At 39.3% G+C, this 12081-nt stretch overlaps 1 protein-coding gene across 3 annotated transcripts in view; it reads right to left on the bottom strand.

Moving 5' to 3' along the window:
- ppp1r9a (protein phosphatase 1, regulatory subunit 9A) overlaps positions 1-12081 on the bottom strand; it is a 57473-nt gene that overhangs the window by 41236 nt on the left and 4156 nt on the right. Inside the window, exons 1-2 of one of the 3 annotated variants that reach the window (XM_084423167.1) lie at positions 11858-12027; positions 8825-10212 (exon numbers count right to left, since the gene is read on the bottom strand). In XM_084423167.1, the coding sequence (XP_084279293.1) occupies positions 8825-10123 (1299 nt within the window). In that variant the 5' untranslated portion in view covers positions 10124-10212; positions 11858-12027. Of the gene's footprint in view, positions 1-8824; positions 10213-11743; positions 11791-11857; positions 12028-12081 lie in introns of those variants that run through there. The other 2 variants (XM_084423168.1, XM_084423166.1) reach the window with 2 other exon arrangements.

The raw sequence follows: 12081 nt of genomic DNA on the forward strand, positions 1-12081 counted from the left end.
GAGACTCAGCATTGTTTTAAAAGCCATTTTAAAATCACCTTGGCCGTGGAGGAGACTTGATCAGGTGATGTGAAACTCTTAAGCATAATTAGCCTTTTGCTCTGTGTCAAGACCATAGCTCCTTCAAAACATATGGTTATGTTCATCCTCTTAACTCTCCCCCACCTCCCCCTCCCCCTCCAGTTTATCTGGCATGGAATGTCATCATTTCACACTGCTTTTAATCATGTGTTTATAATGTGAAATACCTTTAAAAGGCCTCACCACCCGCCAACATGGAGCATGCAAGAACAGAGAGGGGGAGCTGCTAGCATGAGGGGATAAACAAGACAACAATTGCTTACTTTATGCTTCATTTCTCATGTGTTGGCTGAGTCTTCTCACATGATCAGTAACATGGTCTGATGAATACATAATTCATCAACTGACCACGAGTGGGTGAGGGTGTTACATTTACAGGCGACGCGTATGTGCAAGCTAGTTCCAGCTATAGCCTATCCTTAATATGCATGCATTTATATATATATAAAATGCATGCATATTAAGGATAGGCTATAGCTGGAACTAGCTTGCATTATTAAATGCATATATATATATATATATATATATATATGCATTTAATAATGCTTTGTACTTTGTATTCAATACTCCCTATAAAAGATTTATAATAGCTCCTAAACAGTCCTTAGACTATGTTAAAAATGTAAAAAAAATAAATAAATAAATATGAGAAAAAAATAAAAATAATAATATATATATATATAAGGGAAGAACAAAACACTAAACTTGGTTATATTTATCTGACAAAATTATTTGGTCAAAAATGCAAACTACAGCTAGAGGGTTTTTTTTACTATGCAAAAAATACAATGCATAGAAAAACTAAAATCTCACAGGAAAAAGTAAACACTGACTACAACATAATCATGAATAAATACATGATTAAAAGATAACATAAATGAAATAAAGCGTGAAGATGTCAATTTTCCTAGGTCGGACATCACTTTTAGCCACTACAGTATGTATTAAAAATATAATCACATATTATTTCTCTATAAAAATTTTTTATAACAAATACAGTGAGTACTGTTGGAAGAATTTGACTAGATTTTTTATAAAGCCGAGAATTAAGGCATTACAAACGGGGTCACGCCACCCATGTTGGAGGAACTGTGGAGTGGACGAGGCACATCATGCGCATATTATCTTGGCAATGTTCAAAAATGAATAGTTTCTGGGAGGTTATATGGTCTTTTATTAATAGTATATTTGCTCTCTGTATTCCTGAGTCATTCAATGTTATATTTGAGAGGTTTCAAGAGTGGTTTCAATCAAATAGTAACAGAGGTAAAAAAATATAGAGAGAGACACATATATACTACGACTTCAAAAACAAATCTTTGAGAACAAATGGAGAAAATGGTAAGCTTTCTCCTCTGCAGAATACATGTTTGTTTTGAATGTTTACATGAGTGTATATTGATGTAATGTATTGCTGAGCGAATATATGTAATGTATGACGACTTTTGTTATTTTTCTTATTGTTGTTATGTTTTTTCTTTCTTTTTCTGTGTGTTCCTAACAAAAAAAACAAGAAAAAATAGGTAGCAAAAAAATATATAATAAAATATATATTCTAAAATACTATATTAGTATCATTAAATGGTATATTCCTGAGTACAATGGACACACAGTGAGGGGAAAATGGCACAACTTGGTGAACAGTGAGCGAGCACATTTGTCCCGACTGTCAAACAACAATACAGGACACTGTGTCAGCGTTGAACACCTCCTTGTTTCCATCATGGAAAAAAGCAGGAGCTTCACTCTCTAACAGATTCAGTGATGGCCTGTGATGGAGCAGTGGAGAATTAGTGCCTGACACGGACAGCTGGAACGGCTTGTCTTCTGTTTCCACAGTCGTTAAAAATTCAACTCCAGAAAGGGTCAGATGTCAGAGAAACAAGCAAGCAAAAAAAAAAACACAGCATTCACGATGCATTGCGTGACAGAACTTTGCCAATGACTACAGCATCAAAATTGCTTGATTGTTTCTTTTTTTTTTCTGAAGTTGAAGTGCACAAACCATACATTGCCATCTCATAACAGCATGTTTGTTCTGTGTAACATAAATAAAAATAACTGAGAGCTCCTGATAAACAGACCAGACATGTTTACAAAAGTACCACAAAATTGGAACAACTCATTTTTAGCAGAAATACACATTTAAAATACAGTTTTTCTCTTGGAAAAAAGTGACAAAAAATATTGATGACTCATCCTGCACTACACAGATTTTTGTCCAATCAGATGCTCTCTGGAATGAGAATGCCCCCCTCCTAATAACCACTGCAAAGAAAGTAGCAAATCATGGCTGTGATGTAGCTAAGATAACTAGACTGTTTTTTTTTTTTTTAAAGGGAAAGATACTTTATCACACCCAAACTTCCTGTTTAAATAGAAAATACATCGAGCCAGGTTAGAAAAATGCGCTTATTGGCTGATTTAAGTTAGCAACTACCTAAGTAGTTCAGGAAATCACCAACTGAGATATCTTTATCCACCGTATAAGAATGAAATACCCCTTTTCCAATTACATAAAGCCACCTTAATCTTCTCCAGTCAGGACTAATGCTTTAAAAATACCTTGATCTACAGGAGATTCCTTAAAATAAAATGAAAATGAATAAAACATCCTCGGCTACTCAGCTCACTCACCTAAAAGACTTTTCTCATCCACGTTCCTGAAAGAATGTTTATATATATTTAATAGAAACCTAAAATATGGCTAATAACTAGACTATAGCCATTCACCCTTTTAACTAAATTACAGGACTGAGCTGATGCTAGTAAACTAGCAAAAGGCTGGATTGATTCAGAGGAAGCCGTTTGGTCTATATGCAGCATGTGCATCTGAGCAAAGAACGGAGAGTATAATCACTGAATCATTTTAGCAGTCACTCAACTTCTGCCCAGTCTTTCAAATCCATTTAATTCCATTAGAGAATCAAGAAGGAATAAATATGCCCTAACAAGAGGCTGAGATTAGCAGAGCTAATGTCATATTTCATTTATGCAGTAAGTGTAGTTTATGTAGGAGGATGATGACAGGACGGATGTAATGAAGGGCACGGCTAAACAAACACTAGAACTCATTGTAAAGCAGATTTCTGCATCAGGCACGTGTTTGAAGCTTCATCTGATGGGATCTGGTTACTTTGCTCTCAGTTAAATCTAATATAACATGATCTTGTAAACAGCATCTATCTACTCAACTACACAACCGGGATGTCAATTTACACAAATTCCCATGATCGATCGTCGTTTAAATTAACGATCAATTAATCGATTAATCGTTAGTTAGCCTTAATAGTGCAATATGCGTCTACAGCAGTGGCATATCCAACTGCATGACAGTGTGTGCAAATGCTGCTCAAAACGCTAAGTTCCTCACCAAATGAATGCAAAGGGTTTTTAGTTTAAATAAAGGGCTAGTAGGATTGTAAAATGAGTCGATGGGATTGATCATTTATTTAGTAATCAAATATAACGACTAATACAACTGTCACCAACGCCGCCTCAGATGCGTGCTAGTCAGAATATACAACTCTTGTTGTGGACGAGCTCTACGGCAACAACACCCAATGAATTCACAACGACTTATTACAATAGCATTCTCATTATCTTCTTCTTCACCATATCTCCAGTTTATTACACTTTAACATAGGCTCTCGCATGAGTCGACGCTAAACGCCATCTGTCTCTATCTTGCGCAATTCTCATTAGCATATTGTCGTCCAACGTCGTACACTGATGACATCCAAGCTGTTCTTGGACGTTCTCTTTGTGCAATGCGATGTTGACAGTCCTGTTTTTATCCATACGAAGTACATGACCAAGCCACTGGTGTTGTCTTCCATGCACTTTTTGCACGATCGTTTCTACCTAATTGAGGGCCTTTCTGATGTCATCGTTTCTTGTCTATGATGCGGATGCCAAGTAGTTTTCTAAGTGCTGCCATATCGAATACAAGTAGTAGTTTCTCTTCAGCACTCCTAAGTGTCCATGCTTTGCAATCATACAAGGCTATCTGGAGTATGAGGGATCTGTACACAGTCTCATAGTGGTCTCATTCTTGATGTCCAGATATTGTCCAGATCGCTCATCACTTTCAAGGCCGTGGCTGTTATTATTCTGATGTCTGTAGAGCAGTCACAGTTTTGCAATCAGAGTCGATCGAAGATACTTGAATCTTTCCACGTGCTGTAACTACTTCCCTTTGAGCAACAGTCCTTCCTTTTTTAATACTTAGCAGCCTCCACTCCATTTTAGAGTCACTTATCTCTTGGCCATACTTTGAGCTGACATTGCTGACTCAATCCAAAAGGACCTTGAGCATGTCTAAGTAGTTGTCTCAAGAGACCAATATCATGGGCAAAACGTAAGTTCTTGATTGTTCTGCTAAACTGAACCAGTGAATATAAACATAGCCTACCTGAGTTTACATTTGATTGAATCTCACACTTACACACATTTCATTTCTTGTTTTGTTTAATTTCTTGTTCTGCTAAGGTAAGGCACATGCTTTTGTAACATGATAGCTGAAAAGCTAGAAGTAAAACTGATTTGTGCAACTAACATCTATTTATAAAAAGGGCAAGTTGATACCACATCCTCATTATCAGAGTCAGACTGACCCACTGCCATGCTGGGGCCACGAGACGAGTAGGATCACAGTTGAGTCAGGTCAATGAAACGGACTTCAAGTGCTCTCCACTGCCTCCAGTGTTTACAAAACAACCCCTATGGAATAAATCCATTACAGGGGTCCTATTATGCTTTTTCATTTCAACTTTCTTTAGTGTGTAATGTTGCTGTTTGAGCATGAAAAAGGTCTGCAAAGTTACAAAGCACAAATTATTCTCTATATCAGTGTCAAATTCCCTGAACTGCCTCCATTGTCTTGAGTTTTTTTCCAGGAACGAACACGTCACAAAATTCCTCATTTAATTAACTCCTGCCCAAAGCATACACAAAATAAAGGGACAAGGCCTGGTTGAAATGTGTTGAAACTGGCAGTCATGGTAAGGTGGCGTGACATTTCAGAAACATGCTCGAAGCGGTTGACCAATCACAACACACTGGTCCAGCTGACCAATCAGAGCACATTGTGCTTTTCAGAAGGAGCATTAATCAGAGCGTTACTGACAGACTGGGAAGAGAGGAGCTGCAACAATGTCAAATATGTAAAAAAAAATAATGTATTTTTCAATATTCAAGCATGAAAACCTATTCTAGTAGGAAACAAGAAAACAAAATTAAGACTTTGAAAAATGGCATAATAGGTCCCCTTTAAAGTCAGCTAGGTCCGTGATTTTGCTTTAGGACCTTGATTTTTATATTGGACATCAAGTGGCAACACCACAGTACTAACAGTTTTTTTTTTTTTTTATTGTAGAAAGAAAACGATGATATGATATGATATTCTTTTTCCATGGAGCACAAAAGGGGAAATTTCAAGTTACATTTTTAAGTTTCACACCCAAAGTTTGCATCCAAGGTCAAAAAACATTTTCATTTTCTCATAATATACATTGCAGCATCAGCTCATTTCTCACAGTGTCAGAAACGGCTCGATAAAGGATTTAGTCTCTCTAAAACCCTTCTTTCCTAGAGCCTACTCTGCTCTGATTGGTCAGATGTGTTGGAAACCAAACACCCATTACCATATCTGAAGTTCAGCTCCAGAGGCTTCCTCAGCACTTGATACACAGTGATACGAATTCTAACGATGGCATCGGTCTTACCATATCAATTTGAGCTCAAGTCCTCATCCTTTGGAAGTGCACGTCAAGTGGATTTGCTCTTGCATTGCAAAAAAAACCCCACACAAACCAAACTCTTCCAGGCCTCAGCTACAACTACAGTGTTTGAGGGCGGGTCAAAGTAGACGTTGTTCACGAACAGCCAATGAAGACCATAGGCTGGCATTATGCAAATATGTTACAAACCTACGCAGGTGTGAACCGGAAGTGAGACTGGAATTCCTGACAACTCGTTTCGGCAGTTCCTAATCGGTTCTTTGTTTTGAGAGACAATAACTGAATTTATCGTGCACTTTGATCTTTGAAACTCTGCAGACCTTTTACATTCACAGCTGTATAACACAATAGTCGTAAATAAAAAAATACTAACTTAACTGTACACGCTCACCAATAAAATGAGAGGATGTTATGCAACCTGTCCATGAATGCAAACCTTGGACATTAACAACAAAAAGTTTAGCAAATTTTTCTATGCTAAATAGGCATTAGGCTATTTGTTGCATTTTATTACTTGCATTTAGCCATCTGCGACCCCATCTAAACAGAGCTATGACCCCATTTGCCAACCACAAAGCAAGGTCATTAATACCTTAAGAGCTCACGGAGATGGAAATATGATAAATAAAACAAGCCTAATGTATTCCATGAGATGCTGTGATCAGTGAATGGAGGGATGAGTCTTTGAGAGTGCTGTTATTCCACACAGCCACTAGAGCTGCTCGCACAAGAGCCTCTTACAGCAACTCTACATTAATTACGCTTAGAAACGCTTTAATATGGAAACGATCCACTTAATGAGTGACTGAGAAATATTATGAAAATTTTCAGTATGATTAATGACTGACACTTCTATTCATCGTCAAGCTAGTCTTGTCTGGTGAATGGACAATGTTTTACCACAAATAAGGCTCTTTCTCAAGTGTGAACACAGACCACAGGCTGTTATTTCCTCCATGTCTGCAGAAAAAGCACGTGGCCTGGGTTTAAAATTCCCTGACTCATGAAAAAGTCTTTCTTTGTCAAGCTAACGACCAGGGCAGTTCAGTTGAGTTGACAGTTAACCCAGCCGGCACAATGCCATTTTACAGTAAGCTGACATTTTCTAGTTTCTCAATGTGTTACAGTACTATTGCTTTGTTTAATAATATTTAGTTGATGACTAGCCTATTTATGGAAGAACACAGCTAAAGGACACATCTGTTATTACAGACTGATCTAAATGCCAATTTTGAACCATATGTTCAAATGCACCGTCACACATTTGACATTCGGCAGCTGTGAAGACCTATATTTCATGATTATAATTAGCAGCAGGATCCAAGAATTGAAACCAGGAGTAGCATTGGGATGTGATCTGATTAAGAGACTCTAAGAATACAATACTTGAAGAGCAAAAAGGTGTACAAACTGGCCTTAATGGACCTTTTAATTCAGTTAATTCTGGCACACAACAGCTTGATGAAATTCAGCTCGTGTGAGGGAGATTAGCGAGCAAACATCACGTTAACCCAGAGAGAGAGGCAGGGGAACTGGTCCAGCACTGCTTAGCGTATTAATGGGACTGATCCAACCAGGGGAACCAGGGTTTTCGAGTATTTTCCACATCTATATCCAGCTTCCAATCTGAGTTAATAGCCGGAGTTGTAAACACATTTCCAGAGGCTCAAACATTCAGCAGCAATTTTCACGATATCGCAACTAATCAATAACAACCGTCTGAGTCAGCTGTGCCATTATATGGTGAAATCAAAGATAACCGTTTTAAATGCTGGCTAACTGAATTTATCAGAGCTCTAATTGACTGTAAAATGCATTTCTGAGAAGTTAACATCATAACTATCCCCTCTCACACAATGTGATTCTGTAGCTTCCTGCAAAACTCAAGACATCGATAGACAGACTGTAATTACCTTCATGCTTCACCTTGGAAGAAGTTGCAAACACAGTGGTTATCCATGTTCTTATGGGAACATTACTTGATGATAGTGTAGGAACAGCGATTGACAAGTGTATAGTGGTGGTGTGAAAAGTTACAGCAAGGAGATTCAGGCAGGCATGTGAGGACAGAAGCTATATGTGTTCATCTCCCCTCAGGCATGAGTGGCCTCTGGATGTCACTTTATGGTTGTGTCTGCTCATTATCTAAAGCACTAACATAGGCAGGCAAAACAAGAAATACTATATTGGAGAAAATCAATAAAATGGCATTAATGGCCTCTATAGATTAAATTATGACTATGCTTTCAGATGAGATGAACAACAGGAACTCAATAGCATGATGGTGGTCATCTCTAAGTCCATTTAAAAAAATCAAAACATACACAAATAGATTTACAAAATATAAACTAGGGTCAATGACATTTAAGAGTGTCCATGAAACTCTTTGTATTCATGTTGGTTATATACTGTTAAGTGTATATTAAAGGGTTAGTCCACCCAAAAATGTAAACATTTTCATAATTTACTCACCCTCATGTCGTTACAAACCTGGAAGACTTTTGTTCATCTTCGAAACACAAATAAAGATCTTTTTGATGAAATCTGAGAGATTTCTGTCCCTCCGTTGACAGCTACGCAACTACCACTTTGACGCTTCAGATCTTAAAACTAATATGCATTGAGCGGTTTAGTCCAAATTTTCAGAGAATGAACCTCATTGGTTCGCGCACGTCAAGTAAGCATGACTGAGCTTCTGTTTACCACAACTGATGTTGTGACAAACAGCTTTTTGAAAGTAGTTGCGTGGACTGTAAATGGAGGGATAGAAATCTCTCAGACTTCATTAAATATCTTAATTTGTGTTTCGGAGATAGTCTTTAAAGTCTTATGGGTTTGGAACGACAAGAGTGTGAGTAATTAATGACGGAATTTTCATTTTTGGGTGAGTTGGTCATCAAGAGGTATTAAAATAAGTCAATGCATTACGAATTGTATTTTTTGTATGTAATGTATTCACATCATTGACCTATAAACATGCAAAAGACTATCAATAAACTTACTTTTATGGGTGCAGAGCTGAACTGAATTTTCCGTTTTTGTGGAATATCCTCCTTGACCTCCTCTGGAAGACCGGGAATCTCCGTAATCTCTGGTCCTGGGTCATAGGAAAGGTCATCATCGTACAGGTCATCCTCTAAGTCTGTGCAGCTCTCCCCCCAGCCCTGGTAGCAAGCATCTCCATCGGCAGTGAAAATAACTCTCTCATTGCCGCAATATTCCTCATTGTGTTCTTCAATTTGATCCTCTGTAATCCAGCTAGACTCCTCTTTCACATGACCGTCTGTGTCCTCGTGGACCCTGGTAGTTGTAGACTCATGTGAATTTCCTGCAGCGTCATTGACTTGAGCCGCAGCTGAAGAATTGTCCACGACCTTGGTTGAGTTTACCTCATCTTTTGGTTTCAGTTCAATGGATCCATCAACCACCTCGGGGGTCTCCTGGGGCTTCTTCTCGTCGTGTTTCACTTGGTCCACGGCCTCAGACAGAGGACTAGGACTGAGAAGATCTTCTGAAGATGAAGAAACTGGCATATTGTGCTTGCTACCCACTCGCGTCCTGTAAAAACCACTTGACGGAGACTGTCGAGCACTGGTGTCATCCTCGCTGGCCTCCCCCTGTCTCTGTAAGCCATCTGGAGAATACAGCCCCCTTCCGCCTCCCTGGCCTCTTCTGAAAGTAGCACCGGAGCCCTGCTGATCTATATTTTCGAACACAGCACTGAGCTGACTCACAGTGGGAGATGAGGCCTCTGTCCTGGAGCAAAGACTATCCAAAGAGTCTGTACTGCCTCTGTTTGAACGCGTTCCCCTCCAGTCATCCAAATGCTCGTGAGAACCCCTCTTGTCTCGGCCATAAGAGTACACAGGTGACTGTGAAGCATCTCTGGAGCTCTGCTCAAAAAGCTTCCTTGTTTCGGAGAACTTTGATTTATGATGGCCACCAGCAGTCCGCTCTCCATTGCCGTGTTGTAACTGGACCACCGACCCATCCGCCTTGTTGATGAAGTTTGTTGGCTTGCTGAGTTTCTGTGGGGAGGTCTCATCCTTTGCTCGTTTGTTGGACCCAATGTTCTCAGTCCCCATTTGCATGAACATGTTCTTGATGCGACTGACGTGGGCCCCGTATTGTCGCCCTCGAGGCTGCCTGATCCCCTCTGGGTCCTTGACTTTGGGGCCTCCATCCTGTCTTGGTTGGTCAAATGCCTTCTTTAGAGCCTGGAACTCTGCCCTGTAGGCGTTCCGGTGCGGGGAAGCGCTCCTCAGGGTATTCCTCTCTGCCGAGGCCTCCGTCTTCATCATCTTAGCCTCGACAATGGAGGTCTTCTCAAATAAACAGTAGCATACCTTCAGGTTGTTCGTTGGGTGTAATCACATATTGTTGGGGATTCCTGAAAGCATTTACAAAAATGTTATGAGAAGCTTGTTTCTTCACAAATTATGCAATTATTATTTATTTTTGCACAGCAGACAATCATATACTGTAAAAAGTGGAAACTTGTCAAGGAAGTGACCCTAATAAGCCAACATACCAAATAGGCCCAGTTGTTGTTGTTTTATATACTATCCATAAAATACCATTAAAAAATCGGAATTTAAGATTATAAAAAAGATTTTGAAAGAAGTCTCTTATGCTGCTCACCAAGGCTAAAACACATTTTACAGTTATTTAACCACATTAAATTAAAACATTTTAGAAGCTTCTTGAGCCAAAAAAAAAAAATCAGTCTGTGATCGTAATCACAGAAAAATAACTTTTTTGTCAAGTGGGATTATTAGGGATGGCTCCATTGACCCCTATTGTTCCTAATAAACTCACTTTACCCACTTACAATTCATTATGGGGACACAGTGGAAAAAATATAGGGACTACAGACTCAGAGCCTAGAAATTAGTCTCGAAACTAGCTTTCTGCATTGGCAAAGCAATATGGATTTGATATGATGACCTGTGAAAGAGTCAGAAATTGATTGACTTTAAAATGAGATGAATTGTTGCTCAGACACTAAAACTCCAGTTTGATCAGCAGTTCTTTAATAAGTCATGCTGACTCATCGAAAATAAATTCGATTTAAATTAAGCGCCTAATGCATTTAAATGACACATGTCTAGTGGGTTTATTTGGCCACACAGGTGGGCATGTACCTTATAAGTCCACTCTGGACTTTGCAATTAAATAAAGCAATTAAATTTTGTTAGTTCACCCAAATTCGTTGTTACAATAGCCTACTGAACAGCAGCAGCAGGGCAGATGAAAACAACATCTCTAATGCAACTGTGCTGCACATCAGTTTGTAAACACAACACGCCTCGAAAAGGGCTCGGGTGCTGGAAGATGCCATTGCATTGGCTCTAGTCCACCGCCCTGGTTCTTGCACATTATGCGTGATCATCACTTTGCCATAAGGGCCGACGGAGCACTCAATATCAGCGCGATGTTGTTGATGCACCGATGTGTTTTCGACGCAGATCTCGATATGACTCACAGATTAGATTTGCCATCCAGCACCCATCGTGAACACCGCAGACAGCCGCTGCATTTTAGCCTGACGGAATGTGTTTAAAATCAATCCCACATCTCACGTATTAATATTTAATATCGACAATAAAAGCACGAAAAGGCAGATACACATTTAAGCCCAACACAAGGACAAAATAGAGCTGTGCGAGCAACCTGCATGATGTAAAACAGTTTCTGTTGGTTAGATAACAGCCCATATTTACTCTCACAACATGCATAGCGCGAATAAATGTGAAACTGCAGATGTAAATATGCATTTGGAAAAAGTGCGACTAAAAATAGCGAAATTGCGCTATTCAAAGATGATGAGCAACCCGTGCGCGCATCACATCACATCGCCTGCATCACTGACAGCTCCATCCTACAAACCCAGTCTCCATAAACACTCAAAAAATACAGACCTAGTTCATTCCAGCGAGTGTATCTGCAAAACACCGTACATAAACACAAAGCAGAAGTGGCACAAGTATTGCTTAACTCCCTTGTTGTTGCTCCAAAACAAAAGAGGCACTTACCTACGCCTTCAAATGTAATGTTAGTTATCACAGGAATAAATGTGTCCTCGCTTTAAATCATTAACTAGAGGGGAATTGCATTGGAAAGCATTTTAATTCAGCAACGCTACTGGCATCAAGCTGCCATACAGGACCTTACCAGACAATTGACACAATGTGACATAGAAGCCGGGCTTTACTCACACACACACACACACATACACGCACGCACGCGCGCGCGCGCA

The sequence above is a fragment of the Rutilus rutilus genome (genome assembly GCF_951802725.1).
Source record: "Rutilus rutilus genome assembly, chromosome: 11".
Classification (NCBI taxonomy): Eukaryota; Metazoa; Chordata; class Actinopteri; order Cypriniformes; family Leuciscidae; genus Rutilus; species Rutilus rutilus.